The sequence below is a fragment of the Artemia sp. Qi Xiang Cuo genome, chromosome 2 (assembly GCF_049724085.1).
Source record: "Artemia sp. Qi Xiang Cuo chromosome 2, ASM4972408v1, whole genome shotgun sequence".
In the NCBI taxonomy this organism is placed as follows: Eukaryota; Metazoa; Arthropoda; class Branchiopoda; order Anostraca; family Artemiidae; genus Artemia; species Artemia sp. Qi Xiang Cuo.
In genome coordinates, this window is record NC_142795.1 from 43,020,581 (window position 1) to 43,043,764 (window position 23,184).

The 23,184-nt window shown below is 36.3% G+C and overlaps 1 protein-coding gene across 1 annotated transcript in view; it reads left to right on the plus strand.

Moving 5' to 3' along the window:
- Positions 1–23,184, plus strand: part of LOC148955254 (periostin-like) — a 286,642-nt gene that overhangs the window by 246,214 nt on the left and 17,244 nt on the right. Inside the window, exon 9 of the mRNA XM_089108124.1 lies at positions 22,613–22,866. Within this exon, the coding sequence (XP_088964250.1) occupies positions 22,613–22,866 (254 nt within the window). The remainder of the gene's footprint in view (positions 1–22,612; positions 22,867–23,184) is intronic.

Below are 23,184 nucleotides of genomic sequence, written 5' to 3' on the forward strand. Positions count from 1 at the left end.
CCCTCAGTTAAATTTAAAAAAAGTTCAGATATTAGATTAATGAAATCATTGTCAATACCATGTTTGAGTATAGCCTTTCTAAGCAACGGTTTTGAAGTGCTTAAAACGGAAAACAGATGCCGTTGTTCGTGTAGTTTCTTCAGTGTCATAATGGCGACTAATAGTCTTTTCTACTGTTCACCGGAAGATATACTTAAATTTCATTGTTGAAAATGTCGGTGACTACACGTAGATCCTCGGGCGTGCTCTGATTAAGATCCAGCAAAATGTAACCGTAGGGCTTGCTAGTTGCCTGAGTGTACGCTGACAACAGAAATTGTGGAGGTCCGGTGTATATCTGCTTATCGAGAGTTATGAGTGAGCTAGAATCACGTACAACTCGATAGATAATATAGACGGTGCAATTCATAGCAAGGGTTCGCTTATATTTGATCTGATGAAACAGATTGTGTAGAACTAGGGTAACGGAAATGTGTTCATGATGGGAGCGAACGGTGAACAGTTGGAGCATTTCCTGTGAGAACTGTTCAATGGATTCAGCCAAATCATCAATAATCAGCCATGAGTTCGATTCAATACTATTGAAAACATCAAGTCCTCGTATGAATTGTATTGGTATGGATGTGACAACAGCTTTTATTTTATCATAGGACCCCTGCAAAATACTATAGCAATAGTATATTTTTTTCGGCTTCTCCAAAAACATTTTATCACACTTTTGAATTATTTTAGCTAAAAGTGTTGTTTTCCCCGACATTGAGGGACCACACAGAAACGATCTGAAGGGCGTTTTAAATTGATACATGCTGTTGGGGACAACAGTTGGACTACAACTAACTTTAAATCATATGTCCTCAATGAATAAGTAGTAATTTCCCCATAGATCTATCTATTCAATAACAACAAAAAAAACAATATTTCATGGCAGCATTTATTTCGGCACTGCATGAAAACAAATATTTGCAGTCAACATGAACAATGATAAAAATAACACTTGTTCAACAAGAACAGTTGACAAAATTTCATGGTGGTCAACATGAAAACTCTATTTGTTCAACATGAACAACTATAACACTTTATGTACAATATAAAACACTTTTGTCCATCAGCAGCACTTCTTGTATTTAAGCACTTTTCTGTCAATATTGTAAAGCAATTATTGTCAACTTAAACACATTTCTGTACAAAAAAAAAACACTTTTCTATACAACACTTTTTGTATAACTTGAAAATACACTCATGGAAACGCTAGCACAGTTGAACATTATAGTGAATTTAAAGGTGGGATCCCCCCACCCCCCGGGGGCTGCGGGGCAAAAGGCCGGCCAGCCGCGGATGGGCCCCCCCCCCCTGGGCGGCTACGGGAAGGGTCCCCCCCTCCCCCCCGGGAACGGCGATGGAAAAAGAAAAGGTGACATCACTGCAGGTTAGTGGTGGTGGTGGTTAAGGTAGAGGGATTTGGATTAGTTAATTTATGAACGGGGTGGGGGTGGTTAGTTGGTTAGTTCAAATGAGGTTAATTTATCCAGACCAAGTTGATGACGATAGTCAACGCATACAACCCGGTCCAAAATATGAGAGGGACCATGAAGCAGAGCACTCACACCATTCTCGAGCACATAGACTTCGACAGATAGACATAACATAACATTTTTCTCCACTGCTACAGTATAATTTCCATACTGTAGCGAGTTAATTGCATACACTTGAGCTAGTAGCACCAGGCTACTGTCTACACAGTTTCTGCAGACACTCCTGTTGAACTTGCTCTGTACAAAGTGTGTAGGCACCCCTTTACACGCCTTCTTTTCTTCCCCACTATGAGTTTCAACGCAATAGACTTTGGGGCCCGGGAACACCCCCCTGGATATCAAATCACTCCCCATCTCTTATTTTAATTTTAATAGTTGGTTGGGGGCTTGACGTTTAACCAGCTCATGGTAGAGAGATGGATTCCAGTTGGTGAAATCCATCCGCGAGCTGATGTGCACCCCCTTTTCTAAATCACCCAATAAGTCTTCAGTCCCATTTACCTTTAACAGCAGAGAATCTGTATCACCATAGTAAACTTGAGCCTCCCCCTCCCATGGCCATTGCACCTTGCACACATTGTAAAAGAACGACAACATGAGCTTTTTGGAAATTTCCAGTAATGAACTACCTCCTGCAATATTCTTGTTCAGTACTACATTTCGCTTTCGTCTGTGTAGAAGAACCATGCCGGCCTCTATGCTCGTGAACGATGTAAAATTAGGGTCGGCAATAATTCTTGCACACTCGAGAGGGTCAGTCACAACGTCGCAGCAAGATCTGTTACGTACGCTCTCGAGCAATTTGCCAAACGCTGAATTTTAAATGTGCTTATAGATGTGCTTCTCCACCTTTGATTGTGACCTAGAGTATTTATCGACACAATTGTCAATAAACGTTTTCAAGTAGGGTCGCTGATTGAACTGCAGGACCCGGTGTATTTTGGTGATCTTGAAACCATTGCTCACCATCCAGTGCAAAAGCACATGGTGAACAACGATATTCTCCTTAGGGTCCAAATCAGCAATCAGTTTCTGTTTGGAGGAGTCCAGTGCATCCCCATATCCTCAACCAATGAACGATTGTAGGGGCTCAGAGAGTCCCTGCTCACGGGTCGATTGATACAGGGAAAAACAAAATCTTTGACTGAGTCGTGAAGGGCTAGTGGAATGTGACCGTCAACTTCAAAGAACCATCCTTGTGGCCCGTTGTCCTCGACGGTGGTAATATCGGGGAACTCACAAGGATTCTCAAGCCATTGATAGTTCCCACACGGCAAAGAGTAGTGGGACATTGCCGAGGGGTACAATGAGTTCATGTCCAAGAACACTGCATTTGACTTTACACCGGTGCTTTGTCCGCTCGGATCGGTTGATAAGACGCGGTCCCCATGAAAAACATACCCTCCCCTCATTGAACGCTCTACAAAAAGGTGCTGATCTACATCGGTGATTAGGCCTATTTCCTCCCTGCTAATTTTTAAAATTAAATCCATCACTAACTGGGGTGTAGAAAAATAATATCCTCTATCTAACCCGAACTCTGAATAGATCTGGTCTGTGTTCTTACAGATTATATCCAACAGAATTAGAACGTCACTGGCCAAGTACAGTCTACAATAATCCCACCCATTTTTACAACCTCCCTTGGACCACACCGTCTTGGCAAACTCTTACTCCGCGGCTGTGCTTTCACTGTTGGTTAGTGAATTGCAAAAATCTTCCATTGGAGGTAGTTTCACCTCGCTTAATCGAGCACCAGAACAGAAATAGTCATATGCATATATACCTTTGCAGGTCAATAGGTCATACATTTCACTGTCTGGAAAGTGCTGTTTAAGCAAGGGAAAGCTATCAAAATTGTAGCTTTTTTGCACTTGAATAAATTGACTAAATTACTTTTGGAAAAAACTAAAGGAATCTAAAAACCTTATTTTATTCTAGCACGTTCGTCCATTATCAACCGCCTGCCATTTCAGTTCAAGAAGCAGTAGCGTCTCAGCTGATTTGGGGCTAATGTAGCATATAAATGAACTACTTGCTCCTAGCAACTCTCGTACCCTGCCCGTCAGCTGACTCCGAGCCAGTGCCGGTAAAATAAATTTTAAATCATAATTGGAATTATGAAAATAATCAGGGATAAAAAACATTTGGCTCACAATTAAATTACAATATGGATGCGCGACCCCCCTAAAATTACTACCCCCGAGGATATTTCCTGCCACAAGTGATTATGATCTCTGACTTTCCCCCTGCCCCCACGTTTCCCTTTAGCCCCCTTATCCCCCTCTACAAACTCTCCCTTACAAACCCAACATATTTTTTTGATTTTTAATCGCGAGACGATCCTCTGCAGACAACACCATTGGATAATGGGTATTTCTCAAACGAGAAATAGCACCATTAGCCGTGCCAATTAGTTTAGTCAGTGCCTTGACCATGCACTCATTCTCATCCAATGTTTCTACTATTTGTAACAACCACATGGTGTTAGAATTGTCTCTTTGCGCGTGGGCATAGGAAACTGCAATAGCCTGATGTTCTTTGACTCGGTTTGGAAATTGGGGGTCGTTCACCTCCACCAGCTTAGCTTCACAGTCTAAAGATATTTTGTCGCACTGGAGGAGGTTGTTTTGGAAATTTTTGAAACGTAGAATTGCCCTATACCCTGAAACCGTTTCCACCGTCTGATAGCCATGCCGTCTACAATGCTTAACGTGACTTTGTATCTGTAGTTCAGTCCAAAATCTAGAGAGACATGTTGGACAGCAGAAACGATCCCCCCTTTTCTTACCCTCCCCCAGAAATCTACTAATGTCAGTGTTAGGGTTAAAATGACCGTGTGTGTTCGGTTGACTCGGTGGTTTGTAAAACAACCTTACCCAGCGTTTAACGACATCAACTGATGGACCTCTTACGGGGAAGACCATCCCCTTCGTGTTTGAGTAAGCCACATATTCAAATTCAGTTTCGTATTGTACCACAGTAACGCCAATATTTAAATGGGCATTAGCCCTTTCAAACATGTTAATAGATCGTAGCATTACTGGGTATTTTCCTTCTAAACATGAGAAATCTACAATGGGGATATGGGACTCTTCCTTCCCATGCATAGCCCAATTGTCTAAATTCGTCTTGGTAGCGTCCCGAGCTAGAGGCTCGTATGCTGATATGAGGAAAGCATATCTGAAACACTTTTGGCCTGTTTCAAAACAGATCAGCTGAACACCTTGACAACACACTAGACCTTGATTATATTTTAATTCAATTGCCCTTGGTCCATTCTCACCCTTTAAAATAAAATCTTTCTTTAATTTACCTATATTTACGCATAAATTTTCTAAAAAAATAACTAGAGAGCCACTACCATTTTCAATAAAGTTCTCGAGATGAGTTATAATTTGATCTACCCAATCGATGAAAGCACCCTCAAAATTTTCCAAATTCGAATAAACCAAACGCATCTCGGAATGTACATAATGATAGTAAACCTCGCTTTTTCCCTCATTCAAATAAAAAACCTTTAGAACAATGGAGACCTTAATTGAATCCCTACCTCCCCACAATTGAATTTGGTTCTCCAGACGTGCACGTATTTTATCTACATATGCATGCACAATTTCTACAGGGTCAAAAACGAATTTCTCCCCCAGGAGTGTATTAAAAGGATCCCCAAACGGTGCAGTGAAAACAACTATTGCATTTAACATTGTATTCGTCAATGGAAAATCGGGGAGAGTTGTACCCCCCTCCCCCTCGTGGTGATTTACCCCACTCCCAACTTGTTCAGCAAAATCTGAGGAATGCTCCACTTCAGTTGTTCGAAGTGGAGTCGTTAGGGTATAGGCGGCTGGAGGGTTCCCTGTTAAGTACTCTGCTAAATCATCCACCATCGGTAAAATATTCATACTTATAACATTTAAGCCCCTAAACAAAATAGTTATATAATAACAAATACATATATTAGTGAAAAAATCCTTATAATTGTCAGGTATTTCAATGACGGTAAACTTAATATACATATATCAGTGCCAAGACCAAACAGAGACAACGTCGTTCCCGTTTCAAAATTACAAACAGGGGGAGATGTCGAGTATGGAAACATAACAGCCAACAAATGAAAAAAATAGCTTATTTTCAAAGTGTTCAAAACATCCCTACAGTTAAAATTTGGATTACTATTGCTTAATAACATATGGTTAATTCAACTGAAGATATACTAAGATTTGACATAGAAGGCGACAATTTGGTCGTTTATTTTCAAAGTGTTCAAATTTTTTTATTTTTTTTCTCGGCACTTCCCCCAGCGCTTCCCTAACCTTGCCCCACAGCGCTTCCCGGACCACCCGTGGCGCTTCTTTGGCCCGCATCGCTTCCCCCAGCGCTTCCCTAACCGTGCCCCACAGCGCTTTCCGGACCCACTGGCTCCGCGGCTCCCGGCCATTTACATAATGCCCCAAAAAGTTGAAATGTTTCTAATTCCATACAGGTTCGGTAAACACATGAGTTTAATTATGGAGGTTAGATGAACGAGTTTGAACTTCAAAATGTTGAGAATCGTTAAGTCCCTTTCCCCACACTTCTTAGGCATTATACCGCTATGTTTTGACATAAAGCTCTCCGCGTGAGGTTCTAAATAATTTTGGCATCTCCTTTCCCTATTTTGTTATACATTAGCGGTTTCAGTCAATCAAGGTTTCAATGGCTTTTGCGTAATTCTGTGTTTTCTGAAATAGCGTAGAAATAATTGTCTGCAAAATTAATATTTAGGACATTGGATTTTTATATTCTATGCAAGAGCTAAACATGGTACTATAGAAATATTAAGTTTAAGTTGTCACGACTATATGTGCCATAGGGTATTCTCTATTTCAGTCTGTGAAGAAAATGAGCCTATAACTGTCCACAGGTATCTAAAAATATATGGGTTAGCAATAGAGAAAATAGTAAAGATTTGAAAAAATAGCATAGAGAGTATATATGGTAATAAGTATTAATAGACAGAGAATAATATTATTCAAATATGTAATATCTAAGTAATAGCAAAGATTAAAAAAGAGTGGTTTTCTTTCAAAAAAATTACCTTTAGCGATCTCTGCGGGAGGGGGGAGCAGAGAAAACACGGGTTGGGGGTGAGGGGTTAATATTCCTCTGAGATAAGTTTATATTGGGAATTGAAAAAGAAAAAAACATTGGAAGAAATAGATAGGTAGGAAAAAATGCTTACTTTTGCATAATCCGTCTGGGCTTGGGCACCCGAAGGACCAGGTAGTGCGTGTTGGAGGGGGGGCGGGGCGGCAGCGCTATGTTCTTGCGCGACTGGGCCGGCTATTTCACGATCTTGAGTAGCTTCGGCATTGTAGTTATCCGCCCACTCTCTCTTTAACTTTCTGCCAGGCCGCATTGGGGCTGGCACTGATGGGGCTGCCTCACCCTCTCTGGCTTTCTTGGAAGTAGGGGGCACGCATTCTTCATAATTGGCCTTAAAAAGAAGAGGAAAAATTAGTATCAAAATAATTTGCCCCTTTTTTACAGAAAGAAAAGTTAGTACCCTCATCCATGTAATTTTGTCTAGAAAAGGCATTTATCTCTTTTCAGTAAAGCAAAAGTAAAAATTTCGCGTGAAATATATTAGGCTTAGAAATTAAATGTTTTTATTAGACAATCAGTAGTCTATAGCCATAGGATAGGAATCATTGTTTCTACTTTTACCATTTAGAAATATATTAAATTTTCCGGTCTATAGGCTTTAAATTAGATCGTTAACCCATCGATCTGTAAGCCTATATTATGCAAGCATAGGTTAAAATACTATTCAATTTATACATAATATTAGCTTCATGCAACTCACAAAGACTTTTCTAGCCCTGCACTGTTTGTTTTCATTTTACACTGATGGCGGTAGAATTGAAGTCATTGCCCTCCCCCTTTACATAATTTACTTACAACGAAGCTGTTAGAAGCAATGTATTGCCCCCTCCCCCTTTCACATAATGTTCTAAATATATTGTTAAACTTAATTTGAAAATAATCTCTTTCACCGGCTCTCTGACAAATACAAGGCTCTTACTTTTAATGTGAAGAAATAGTTTGTTTTCATTTTACACTGATGGCGCTAGAATTGAAGGCATGGCCCTCCCACTTTACATAATTTACTTACAACGAAGCTGTTAGAAGCACTGTATTGCCCCCTCCCCCTTTCACATAATGTTCTAAATATATTGTTAAACTTAATTTGAAAATAATCTCTTTCACCGGCTCTCTGACAAATACAAGGCCATTACTTTTAATGTGTAGAAATAGTTTGTTTTCATTTTACACTGATGGCGGTGGACTTGACGGCCTTGTGCTCCCCCCTTACATAATTTACTTACATCGAAGCTGTTAGAAACAATTTAGTGCCCCCTCCACCCTTTCACATAATGTTCTAAATATAGTGATAAACTTAATTTGTACATAATCTATTTAACCTCTTCTACGACACCTACACGGCCATTAATTTTACTTCGAAGAAAGAGTTTGTTTTGATTTTACACTGATGGCGGTAGAATTGAAGGCATTGCCCTCCCCCATTACAAAATTTACTTACAACGAAGATGTTAGAAGCAATGTATTGCCCCCTCCACCTTTTCACATAATGTCCTAAATATATTGTTAAACTTAATTTTAAAATAATCTCTTTCATCGGCTCTCTGACAATACAAGGCCCTTACTTTTAATGCGAAGAAATATTTTGTTTTAATTTTACACTGATGTCGGTGGAATTGAAGGCATTGCGCTCCCCCTGCACATACTTTACTTACCACGAATCTGTTCGAAACACGGTATTGCCCCCTCCCCCTTTCACATAATTTTCTAAATATATTGTTAAACTTAATTTGAAAATAATCTCTATCACCAGCTCTCTGACAAATACAAGGTTACGAAACTACAAGCTTAATATACAGCAATCTCTTTTTGCTTAAAAGTGTTTTAATTTGACAGTCAAAACAAAACACTTTGGCTAGACCGATAGCGTGAACACACCTGAAAAGGGTGACAGCTAATTATAACCTCGCGTAGAGCATTATGTCAAAACCAGAGCGGCATTTTCATTAAAAATTGACAGAAGTCAATGGTCGCTTTTAGCTAGGATATAGAACACGTAAAATTGCATAAATTTAACGAAAGGATAATTATTTCTTTTTGCGAGAGTTTTGTTGTAAAACAGTGAGGGGGGGTTAGGTTTTGAGGGTAAAAGAATATATTTTATGTTTTCCATTGATTGTAAAGTGATGTTTGTATGGTTTGGGGGGGGTGAGGGGTTTGGGGTAAAGGAATATATTTACGTTTTAGCTGAATATACTGGAGGATATCCAAGGAAAATTCGTTTGAAAATAAAAATGCACTTACATTGCTAATTGCGGCTGCCAAGGCTTCAAGTTCATCAATAATTTCATGTGTTCTATCCATTGTGTTCTGGAACTTATATATACGATATCACATTGCATGCCCGTTATATACGAAATCTCAAGGGCGAATTGTTATGTAACGGGGAAAACCATATGTAACAAGCCCTTTGATTGGCTGAGAAGGGGGATGTAACCGACTCGCTGATTGGCTGAGAAGGAAACACGTGATCTAACTGTTTCCGGGAAACTCATAACATTTGGCTCGAGCAATAACAACAAATACTATTTCTGGACACCATGAAATTCGCCTCGAGCATGTACATGTCCAACACAACAACAAATTCTGTTTTCTATTTCTGGAAACTCATAACATTCGCTGAGAGCGTGCACTTACAACAACAACAACAAATAAATCGACCTTGGAAAAAAGAGGTCATTGACCGATTACGCAATCATTCTCCCTGGGGATTCCATGCCCATATTTGGTGCCCCGTCACGACTGACATTACCACGTGTTCTCCCTAATGACTCTATGCCCATATTTGGTGTACTGTCACGAGCTTTAGGGTCACCTCTACTAATAACACTCTATTTGAAACAAGTACATGGTCTGGATTAGAGCAAGAACCAGAATTATGGACATACGTAAAATCCGCATCTTTTGAAACTATAGTAAAAACCGAAAACAAAGATAAAAGAGCGGAGGAGCGGACATCAGAGATAGCAATGTTGCAGTTAAAATCTCCGCAAATAAGCCACTGGAAATCTGACGAAACTTTCGCCACGAGTCACGATAAATCTAAACATGCAAAACTGAAATCAAAATCCGAATCAATAGTATGATAATTTCTTGGTAAATAGCAAGACAAAACGATAATCCCTGGGATTCGAACAGCAACAAGATAACGATTAACGGCAAACACTGAAACTGGAATATTCTCTCGAATAAAAATGCAAACGCCTCCAGATGGGCGTTCACCTGTAGGTGTAGCTGGATATATAAAACACTTAAACTGCTGCAATAGGCTCGAAAGAAGACTAGCAGAGTGGTCCAGAAGGTGATACTCTTGCAGACACAAAATATCCAGATCCCACAGCATAGACTGCAATACATGTTGTTTATCACCAAATCCATTCAGATTCAGAGATATAGTCTTTGCACTAGTCATTTTTTATTCTTTGCAACTTTTTCGGTTAACTGTTTGCAGCGAAAGCTAAATCCAGTATGCTCATGAGATCCACAATGGAAGCAACAAGGATCATTCTGGCAAGGGTTGTTCCTAGAACGAGAGTGTTCACTACCAAGACACTTGAGACAACGTTCCACGCTAGAGCAGCCCGACGATATATACTTGAGCGTCCCGCATTTGTAGCACATTCGCGGTAAAAACTTATAATTAGTAAGCCGGAAATGTTCGTAGCCAATATGAATTCCATGACGCAAATAATAAGACTTAGCCATTGCCGAACGAAAGTATACACGATATTATTTCGAAACACCGATGCGCTGTATCTTATCGATACCTTTGTTAGAAGCACACACACTCTCTGGATCGATCGGAAAGTCCACTCGTGATAATAAACAGACAATTCTCTATTTCCAAACCTCAGTTTTTCCGACCTTTTCATTCAAACAGGCTTTCAAGTTTTCGGGGTCTTGTATTTTCGTTTGAATGACCCATTTCGGTTGCTGGGATCCTGATTCCTTAGAAAGTGAAATCCGCACTATACCATAAGCTCCATCCAACGATTTCAGAAAAGCTTCACCCTTTAAGGGATCATCCCAATCTTGTGGCGGTGAATCTACTACAAGACCCACTGTTTCAGACTCGCTATTCAACGGAGGCAAAGATTTATCATTAAGTTTTTCTTTATTTATTCAGCTCAAAACCTCGCTCTGTACTCCGTCACCACTCTCTTTCACCACAGCAGGAGTCTCCGCCACCTTACTTGTGACGTAATCAAGTTTATCAATAATGCTAAAAAGATGCCGGTTTAAGGTTTGAATGGCACGGCTAAAGTGAGCATTTTGATCCGTATCTATCGCAGGTATCGCATCACTTGCAGTCATAACGAATTTCAGATTTGGCAAGCGAGGGGTTGCATCATCAGAAATAAGAATGTCTAAAATATCCTGTGACAGGCTTTGCTTAGCAGAAGGGCCGCGACGTGCAAGGAGTTTATGCGTGGGGTTCACTAGAGATGTTAGGAGGCTTCTAGCTTGATCAAGATGATCAGTAGAATAGAAGGTTGCACACGCAGATATACAGAAGGTGGACAAAATTCCTGACTGTAGATAGTGCCGGAAAAAGCTTAAAACTGGTGAATAAACCAGAGTCTTTGAAGGAGGCGGGATCTGCGGGGAAGCTGGTACATCAGCAAATTTCTTGCAGCAGTCAGAGCACTGATATTTTATAATATATCTATTAATATATTATATATTCAGATATATTATTGATATATATTATATATTGGTATATTAAGATATATTATAATTAAGCTATTGCGAAACAGATTGTGTAATGATCTAAGATATTCGCTAAAGATTTTTTGATGATTTCAGAAATATTTGAGCGGTTTAGTCTTGATGCAATTGCGAAAAAAATCATTAAGAAAATATAAAGTGGGATTTTAAATGGTTTATATTAAAAGGCGCCGAGAATAGGATTTCAATATACAGAATCCAGAACAATCCCTAGAAATCAAGTAGTGAGGGGGTGATGGATTTGACGACCCCTATAGGGGTTAGGCTATACTATTGCACTTACTACAAATTCTTCTTACATAATACAAAATAGATTTTGTGCTCTTTTTTACATAAAAAGTTCGATGAAAAGAAATCCAGTAGTGAGGGGCTTATGGATTTGACGACGCTGATAGTGAGTATACAATTGGAGCTATGGTACAACAAAAATTAGTTTTACATTTTAGGCAATGATACGACAGCCCTTAGTCATTGACGATCCAACTTTTAAAGGCCCCAATGCCCCTCACCCTCCCCCAACTGTTTGCCCCACATTTTTTCAACTTTTTTCCCATGTTTTAAAACAAAATCAAATATACTTCTAAAAAAACACCTGTGATATTTTAAAAGTACAAGATGAGGATGACCCCACCACCCCCTCCCCAATTTTTCGCCCCCTCCCTTTTTTCTTTGACATAGATTTGTTTCAACTTATTCTCCATGTCTTAAAATAACATCAAATATACTTCTAGCAAAAGAAACCACCTGTGATATTTTAAAAGTACAAGATGAGGATGATATAAAAATGTCAGTCATGATTTTTTCTTTTGGAAAAATAATATTTGTAGTGACGTTTTGTTGTTGTTTTTTAAATCAAAGCCTTGCCAGATATTATAAGTATCTTCTCTGGTATTACCTAGGTCTTGCAATTTATTAACAAAATCATGCATTATATTGTCAAAATCTTACCAAGTGTTTTTAAATCTTGTGTGGTATAATCGAAATCTTGTCTGAAATTATCAAACACCCCACATAACGGTATTAATGTCTTGCATGATATTACCAAATCTCGCTATGTATTACAAAATCCTGTCTTGAATTATCAAAGAGTTTCAATGTGTTATGGTTATCCTCTATGGTATTTCCTAAGTCTTGCAAGTTATTAACAAAATCATGCATGGTATTATCAAAATCTTACCAAATGTTTCCAAATCTTGTGTGATATAATCAAAATCTTGTCTGAAATTATCAGACACCTTAGATTGCGTTATAGATATCTTACATGATATTACGAAATCATGCTAGATATTAAAAAATCTTGTCTTGTATTATCAAAGTCTTGCAAGATGTTATAAGTATTTTCTCTGATATTACCTAAGTCTTGTAAGTTATTAACAAAATTATGCATGGTATTATCAAAATATTGTTAAGTGTTTCCAAATCTTGTGTGATATAATCAAAATCTTGTCTGAAACCATCAAACACCTCACATTGCATTATATATTTCTTACAAGACATTACCAAATCGTATTACCAAATCTTCTTAGGTATTACAAAATTTTTTCTTGCATTATCAAAATCTGCGAGATATCATGAGTATCCTCATATCCTCTATAGTATTACCTAGGTCTTGCAAGTTATTGACAAAATGATGCATAATACTATCAAAATCTTGTCAAGTGTTTCCAAATCTTGCGATATAATCAAAATCTTGTCTGAAATTATAAAAAACACCTTACATTGCAGTATTAATGTTTACCAATCTTACTAGGTATTACAAAATCTTGTCTTACATTATCAAAGTCTCACAAAATATAATGAATATCCTCTCTGGTATTACCTATGTCTTGCAAGTTATTAACAGAATCATGCATGGTATTATCAAAGTCTTGTCAAATATTCCCAAATCTTGTGTGGGATAGTCAAAGTCTTGTCTGAAATTATCCAATACCTTGCATTGCAGTATTAATGTCCTACAAGATATTACCAAATCTTGCTAGGTATTACAAAATCTTGTCTTGCTTTATCAAAGTCTTTCAAGATATTATGAGTATCCTCTCTGGTATTACCTAAGTAATAAAAATTATTATCAAATCATGCATGGTATTATCAAAATCTTTTCAACTGTTCCCAAATCTTGTGTGATAATATCAAAATCTTGTCTGAAAGTATCAAACACTTTACATTACAGTATTAATGTATTACATGATATTACCATATCATGCTAGTTATTGCAAAAACTTGTCTTGCATTATCAAAGTCTCGCAAGATATTTTGAGTATCCTATATGGTATTACCTAAGTCTTACAAGTTCTTAACAAAATAATGCATGGTATTATCAAATTCTTGCCAAGTGTTTCCGAATCATGTGTAGGATAATCAAAATCTTGTCTGAAATTATCGAACACCTTGCATAGCAGTATTAATGTATTACATGATATTACCAAATCTTGCTAGGTATTACGTAATCTTGTCTTACATTATCAAAGTCTTGCAAGATATTATTCCATCATCAACTCCTTGGACATAAGGACATGTTTCAAAATGTCTCCTATGTTCCATCTATTTCAGACTCTAGAACACTACTTGTGATCCTGGTAGTAGTGTCAGGGTCAGACTGAATATTGATACATTTTCCCCTAATATGTCTCTAACTCTAAACAGAATCCGGTTCATCTCTCAAGATATTATTCCCACATCAATTCTTTGAACAAAAGGACATTTTTTTATTTGTCTCCTATGTTCCATCTATTTCAGACCCTAGTATACCACTTGTGAACCTGGTAGTAGTGTGAAAACTGTGTCTGAAAATTTCTGTTCTTGCATCTCTAACTTTTAAAAACGTCTCAAAGCTAAAATCAACAACGTCACGAAGAAAAAAACGTCTCCAATTTTACAAACGTCTCGAAGTAAAAAACACTTTACATTACAGTATTAATGTATTACATGATATTACCATATCATGCTAGTTATTGCAAAATCTTGTCTTGCATTATCAAAGTCTCGCAAGATATTTTGAGTATCCTATATGGTATTACCTATATGGTAACATTCGTGGTAACGAACTGTAAGGAAGGAGCGAACCGGCTCAATAGTAACGAAAATTCTAAAAAACGGAATTTTGGTACCAGTAGATACGTCAAAAGAATCGGATGTTTAGACTGATTTCAAACATTTAAATTTTGTCAAGTTTAGTCTTACCCATCAAAAGTTACGAGACTGAAAAAATTTGCCTTATTTTTGGAAAAAGGGGAAAACTCCCCCTAAAAGTAGTAGAATCTTAATGAAAATCAAACGATCATATTCAGCGTATCAGAGAACCCTACTGTAGAGGTTTCAAGATCGTACCTGACAAAATTTGGAATTTTGCATCTTTTGCCAGAAGAAAGATCACGGATGCGTGTTTATTATTTCAGGGGTGATCTTATCGATCAAGTGGTCATAAAATATCACGAGAGGGCTCATTCAATCTGAAAATAAAAGTTCTAGTGCTATTTTTAAGTGACCGAAAATATTGGAGTGCAACTAGACCCCCCCCCCAACGCTCATCGTTTTCCCAAAGTCACCCGATTAAAATTTTGAGATATCCATTTTGTTCAGCATAGTCAAAAACCTAATAAATATGTCTTTGAGGATGACTTACTCCTCCACAATCCCCGGGGGAAGCGCTCCAAGTTATGAACTTTGCCGATATTTGTTACTTGGAAGTATGCAGACTTTTTCAGGTGGGATTTTTTCTGGTGGGGAGGGGGTCGGAGGAGGAGGCTACGTGGGAGGATCTTTCCAAGGAGAATTTATTCTCGGGGAAGGGACATTTCTATGACGGGGCCGCCGGATTTCTCAGCATATTTAAAAACGATCAGAAATTAAATAAAAAAACAAGTTTTTTCAACTGAAAGTAAGGAGCTACATTAAAACTTAAAAAGAACAGAAACTATTATGTATATGAGGGGTTCTTCCCCTAGTCAACCTCGTTCTTTACGCTAAAGATTTCTTAGTACTTTCAATAAAGCTATCTATTCTAACTAAACGGCCTTTGTGATTCAGGGGTCATTGTTAAAGAATTGGAACAAAATTCAATCTTTAGCGTAAAGAGAGAGGTTTTGACTAAGGGGAGAGCCCCTCAATTATGTAATAGAAATAGATGAATATAGAAGTTGGTTACGTAAGTTATTTCGTCAGTTACGTCAGATAAAATTTCGAGAAAGCCATTTAGCCGAAAAAGTAAAATTAATATGCAAATTTCATTTTAATTATCCATGTACGGTGATCCAAAATCAAAGCTGCATTAATTCAAAAATGTTCAGAAATTAAATAAAAAACAAGTTTTTTAACTGAAAGTAAACAGCGACATTAAATCTTCACACGAATAGGAATTATTCCGTATACGGAAGGGGCTGCCCCCTGGTCAATGCCTTGCTCCTTAAGCTAAAGTTTTTGTTATTGTTTTAACAATTAGAGTTGGGAGAAAGAGTCAAACTTTAGCGTAACGAACAAGGCGTTGAGGAGGAGAGGAGGGGACATCATGCATATGGTGAATATGGGAAAGTATCATTTCCAGAGAATTTATTGCTCAAAGAGATTGCAAACATAAAAATAATCATCGATGATGGGGGACAACTCCTTGCTAGTGTTAGTGGTAACACGTTGTGGTAGCCTGTTGATAGATCCTACATAACCCTTCTGGTATTAGCAGTGTAAAAAAGAGAAAAAGAATACAGGTATACTGCTGCACTAATTTCAATAACCATATCTCATTTATGTGCCAAAACTGATACCTGTGTAAATATAATATGATAATAGGCAGTGAAATCACAGGCAATATAAAAAGAGCATTGACAGACAATATCACTAAAGATTACAAAGATGAAACGATGGAAAATAAAGCGCAAGTTAACATTATTACTACCATTCATCATATACAAACAGATATAGTCAATGAACCCAATAATACCAAAGACGAAACGCATATTGAACCTGTAGGTGACGCCACAGTAAAAATTGTGTATGACTCAAAATGGATTAATGACTATTTTACTGATTATGAACTAAGAGAAGAGAGAAGCTACACTATCAAGAGATGCCAGTGCTGCATCTTTTCAGCTCTAGTTATAGATGGTAGCATACCCGCAAAGACACACATACATAGTGAGGAGACAAGCAAAAAAAAGTTGGGTTCATTTAGGTTCACTTAGTATGGTGTGCCACGTTAAGACCAGCAAAGAAAGTTAGGTTTATTTAGGTTCACCTAGCGTGGCGTGCCACGCTAAGTGAAGTTAAATAAACCTAACTTATTTTGCTTGTCTAAAACTGTTATGTTTCCAATATTTTAGGTTTCGATAGCAAGTCATTAGTTTAGTTTTAGCGTGTCTTAGTCGTTAGCTTGTCTTAGCGTGGTGCGCCAGACACACCCGCTCAGACACACCGACATAGTGAGGAAACAAGCAAAAAAAAGTTAGGTTCATTTAGGTTCACTTAGTATGGCATGCCACGTTAAAAACCAGCAAAGAAAGTTAAGTTCATTAGGTTCACGTAGCGCTAAGTGAACCTAAATAGACCTAACTTATTTTGCTTGTCTAAAACTGTTATGTTTCCAATATTTTAGGTTGCGATATTTTAGTCACTAGTTTAGTCATAGCGTGTCTTAGTCGTTAGCTTGCCTTAACGTGGCGTGCCACGCTAAGTAAACCTAAATGAGCTTAACTTTTGTTGCTTGTCTCTCTTACTATTTCTGTGTGTCTGAGCGGGTGTGCAAACACCTATAACTACAGCTGAAAATAAGGGAGCACTTGAGGTAGTGAAAACCTGTCACCATCTATACTTTTAAATGTCTTAGAAGAAATCGTTTCATCTCTCTCAGACTAAGGTAAAAATCTAACTCATCTATTTCAGATTCTAGTAAACCACTTGAAAATCTAAACTAAAAATCTGAACTAAAACTCTAAACTAAAACTTTAAACTAAAATTCTAAACAAAAACTCTAAACTAAAAATCTAAACTAAAATTCTAAACTAAAACTCTAAACTAAAACTCTAAATTGAAACTCTAAGCTAAAAATCTAAAGTAAAACACTAAATTAAAACTATAAATTAAAACTAAATCTCTAAGCTAAAACTAAACTAGAAATCTAAACTGAAACTCTAAACTAAAAATCTAAACTAACACTAAACTAAAGATTTGCTATCGAATCCTAAAATATTAGAAACATAACAGTTATAAACAAGCAAAAAAAAGTTAGGTTTATTTAGGTTCATTTAGCGTGGCGCGTCGCTAAGTGAACCTAAATGAACCTAACTTTTTTGCTTGTCTCTATGATTATGTCTGTTTGTCTGAGTGGGTATTTCAGACATATTTCCCATATATCAGATATTTCAGGGTATTTCATATATTTTAGACTCTAGTAAAACACTTGAAAATCTAAACTAAAACTCTAAACTACGACTCTGAACAAAAACTATAAACTAAAAATATAAACTTAAAAATCTGAACTAAAACTCTAAACTTAAGTTATACTAAAACTCAAAACTAAAAACTTAACTAAAACTAAACTAAAATCCTAAACTAGAACTAAAACTATAAACTAAACCTAGACTAAAACTAAAGTTAAACACTAAACTAAAACTCTAAACTATAAATCTAAACTAAAACTCTAAACAAAAACTAAGACTCTAAACTAAATCTAAACTAAAACTAAACTAAAACCGTAAACTAAAACTCTAAACTAAAGTTATGCTAAAACTCAAAACTAAAAACTACACTAAAACTAAACTAAAATTCTAAACTATAAATCAAAACTAAAACTCTAAACTAGAACTACACCCCTAAACTAAAACTAGACTAAAACTAAACTTAAACACTAAACTAAAACTCTAACCTAAAAATTTAAACTAAAAATCTAAACTAAACTTAACTAATGAATTGCTATCTTATCTCAAAATATTGGAAACATAACAGTTTTAGACAAGAAAAAAGTTAGGTTCATTTAGGTTCATTAAGTGTGGCGCCTCACGCTAAGTGAACCTAAATGAACCCAACTTTTTTTGCTTGTCTCTATCACTATGTTTTTGTGTCTGAGTGGGTGTGCTACAATCTATTACTAGAGCTGAAAAGATGGCAGCACTTGAGGTAGTGAAAACCTGTCACCATCTATACTTTTAAATGTCTGAAAAGAATTTGATTCATCTCTTTCAGACTATGGTAAAAATATAATTCACATATTTTAGACTCTAGTAAACCACTTGAAAATCTAAACTAAAAATCTAAACTAAAACTTTAAACTAAGACTCCAAACTAAAACTCTAAAATAAAAACCTAAACTAAAAATATTTACTAAAATTCTAAATTGAAACTCTAAACTAAAACTTTTAACTAAAAATCTGAAAGAAAATCTAAACTAAAACTCAAACCTAAACTAAAACTCTAAACTAAAACTAAACTAAAACTCTAAACTAAGACTCTGAACTAAAAATCTAAACTAAAAACCTAAACTAAAACTAAACTAATGACTTGCTATCGCATCCTAAAATATTGGAAACAGCAAAGTAACGCATAAAATATTTTTATTGAAATAATGACGCGTGGAATATTGTAATAAAGATATCTTATGTATATTGATGCATAATATTCATAGAATTGTACAATTTTGAATATTTTGAATGTCTTCTACAAAATAGTTCATCCTATTCTTTCTTGATAGTGTATCTAATCTCTTCTCCTAGTTCGTAATCAGTAGAATAATCATTAATCCATTTTTAGTTATACACAAAAACACGTTTCAATTCAGATACATCATTAAACCCAATAACACCGCTAACGCAATGAATAAAGAGCTGGTTTGTGAAACTGCAATAAAGATTTAGTATGACCCAAAATAGAATAATGAATATTGTACTGGCTAAACAGGAAGAGAAGAGAATGTCTGCAGTATTAAGAGAGAACAAGACAAACCATTTTACAGAACAGCTCTGAAACTTACAAAGATGTTAAACGATATTAATAATGTGTAATACTGTACGTGGCATTGTTTCATTAAAAATATTCTTTTACATTAAGTTGTTATGTTTCTTTATTTTTCAGACATTAAAAGCCAAAAATGTCAGTGGTTCAATTCTACTGTATTACATCAATAATTATTTTAATGGATAGATATTTTAGTTGGTTATCATATGATTACTCCTCCCCATCTCTATAAAGAGCCAACATGTGATTGCTTTCTGTCTGTATTCAGTATTAGAGCACTTCGTTTTCTTAAGGGTTCTAGTTAGTTTATAAATAGCACTGTGTGAGTCGATGGCGAAAAAATATATCACTTGTGTCTTCTATGTCTGTATACATTGGAGAGCTGGTCCTGTGAGAAATGCACTATTTTGATGAGAAATGTAGATTATTCAATCTGTGTAAGCTCCATAGAGGATGTGCAATTCAATTTAAGGATTGTAATTCCTATGCTGAAGAAATTTGTGTCTATTATATCAGGCGATTTCTATACTCCAATTGTCACTACGATAAGTGTGAACACTTGGAAAATACCTATCCTGGTAAAATTACAAAAGAAACTTGAACTGAATTTTAGTTTATATCTAAAAGACTGGTATCGTCATGGCTTTGAATTTTTTTGGAGAGTAGAATCTGGTATACAGTTTAATTGTTGGAATAATGGGACATTATGGTTCCTACGTCATTGATTTTAATACGATTCCTCCTATGAATATAAATCTAGGGATTTTGTTTTAGGTCATAAAGAGAACAATGATTCATTCGAAAATTTAATTTCCAATTTTTGTTTAGTGTTGACAGTATAGGAAAGTTTAATTTATAATATGAATGAAAAAAGTCTCATTGCCCTTACAAAGAGATAAAATAAGACTAAAGTTAAACTCTATTATAAAAAATATGATTCATACTTTTCATTTCAAGATCAATACATGGTAACTGCTAAGGATCTAGAATATTTAATTGTTCCTGGCGATGAGCATTTTCATATAGAAGAAGCAATCTAAAGAAATCTATTCGGACATTAGAAATCAAGTTCATGAAATACCCACATTGTTGAAGCGATAAGGAGTGCTTAAAATTTACCACACGAGAATGAAATGATATTCTATTTTGGATTATAATGTTAGAATATATTATTGGTTTATTGAATACTGTTGTTAATTTATCTTGGATGGTACACAGACATTTTTATCATACCTACAGTACTGATTACCTAATTTTCATAGATGACTGACGGGTATACATGGTTTAGCTGAATTAGGGTGAGAGTGAAGGAATAAATGCATATGCTACCAAAAAAAATTGAGCAGGATCTTCATAAGGTCAAAAAGATCACAAAAGCAAATTAAACATCCCAAATAATAGCTTTCAGACCAATCAAACCATGACATACTTGACTAAAATTCCCAAATCATACGTCTAATACATACACCTACAAAATTCTCAGAAACTTGGTTCAGAAAAAGTTAACATCCAAAATCCTAATTTATGGACAGCACACACCTACAAAAGACCAATGAACCTAGGAACTCAAAATATCAAACTAAACAACCGAAATCACAAGTTTTAGGCAACACACATGCCAAAGCCTAAGACACCTAGCTTAAAAAAAGTCCAAATTAGCAAGCTAAAGATCCCAAATTATAAGTTTCAGACAAGTCAAACCACGAAAAAACTATCTATTTTTCATTCTGATGCGTGATATTCTACTTGCATAATGAGAGTAAACATTTGATTGGTTGAACTTGAGAAAACCTCAAATCATGAAGAGCCTCAGATCATAAGTTTCAGACCACACACACCAACGAAATGTTGAGAGGCATAGCGCAGAAAGCTTCAAAATAGCAAACTAAACTTCCCAAATCATAAGTGTCGGACAACACACACACGAAACCCTAAGAAACCTAGTTAAAAAAAAAATCCAAATTTTCAAGCTAAAGATCCCAAATCATAAGGTTCGACAAGTTAAATCACGAAAAACCAAATTAGACATCGCAAATCATAAGTTTCAGACAACACACACCTACGACAGGCTAAGAAATCAAGCTGAAAAGAGCCCGAAAATCAAAACAAACAACCAAATCATATTTTTCAGACAGGACACACCAAAAAAAGTCTAAGAAACCCAGCTCATAGCAAACTAAACATTCGAAATAATAGGTATTAGACAACAAACACTTACGAAAGGCCGAGAGAAAGGCACAGAATGGCCCGAAATAGAAAACTAAACACCCCCAATCTTAAGATTCAGATAACACACATACAAAACCTAAGAAACCTATCTCAGAAAAGTCTAAATTAGGAAGGTAAAGACCTGGATTATAAGTTTCAGACAAGTCAAACCACGAAAGACCAAGCTAAACATCCCAAATCATGAGCGGCGTCGGGGTCTAGGAACATGTGTTTATTCTACCAAAGCCCTATCATTACTGATCAAAAACGTACGACATTTTGTTTTCACGACCGGAAGCATAAGGTAATGCAAGAATATTACTGTCACCATAAAGTTGGAATAAATCCTTAACAATATTTTTTAGGGGTGTATATATTATAGGGGTGTTGGAGGATGAAGGGGTGTCGGAAGAATTACGGGGCGTTGTTCACTGGCCATGGCTAGCCAGGGATTAGTTCCTCCTGTTTGAATCCGCACAAATCTTGTAAAGTGAAATTATCTTCCCAGAAGTAGCTCCATATCTTGGTGATTTGGGGGAATATCTCAAGGTGAACAACTCAAATGTATACTTTTATTATGCAAGAGGACTATCACGCATCAGAAAGACTCTTAGCGAGGGACCCCCATTGGGAAAAAAAAATATTAAAATAGTGATACCAAGGGAACTAAAGGTCCTGAATCAAGACACTGGTATAAAAGCTCATTGTCCTTTATTGGACCATCCAATGATTGTTATATGGGTGTGGTTTTATCCCATATTTGCTCAAAGTCATGGCTATTTGAGGGAATATCTCAAGGTCATCCATTCAAATGTTTATCCTGATTTTGGAAGGAGTTCATTATCCCACAGGTTTTCTTACATTTCCGACAAAGGTACGGGGCGATAATTGAACTTATTATAAGATTCTAATAATAGTCTTGCCAGATGCTAGTTTGGGAAAATTTTCTAAGTTTTTGAAAATTTCAAGCGAAACCTCCCTTTTGTTCGTTTTACCTTTTTGAACATTCTATTTTCGAGTTTGATGAAAATTGAATATCTTGTACTCATTTTTTTTTTCAGCTAAAAGCCTGCTTGAACTAGCGCAAGACGAAGGATTAAACACCTTCTTAGAGCTAGCAAAGATTGGAGGCTTTGAAGAGTCGCTGTCCAAATTTGGCGATTACACTATTTTTGTTCCATCAGAGGCAGCATTTGCAGCTCTTCCTCAAAGTGAAATGGACGAAATCCAATCAAGCCAAGAAGCTGCCCAACAATTTGTTCGGTATCATGGAACACAGGGAAGGCTTTTTACAAATAAGATTAAAGACAGTCAGGTAATTTGATATCGAGGTTTTCAATCATCATATGGCTTACTCTAATTTCCTAGTCAGAAGAGATTCAAATTTTAAGGGTAAATTTAATCCATATTTGAGTATGGCTAGTAATATGTTCAACCTATAATTGTTCTATGTCTGTGAAAATTACAATAGTAGATCCGGAGAGAGGCTGCCAGAATACTCTCTCCTTCAGATTCAAAATAATCGAATGTAAAAGCAACAATTTTTTGCCGTAAAAATATTTTTCATACAAAGCTTTCTCTCAGATTTGACCTTTTACCACTGAATAAGGTGAGAACATGTCCCTTTCCTCTA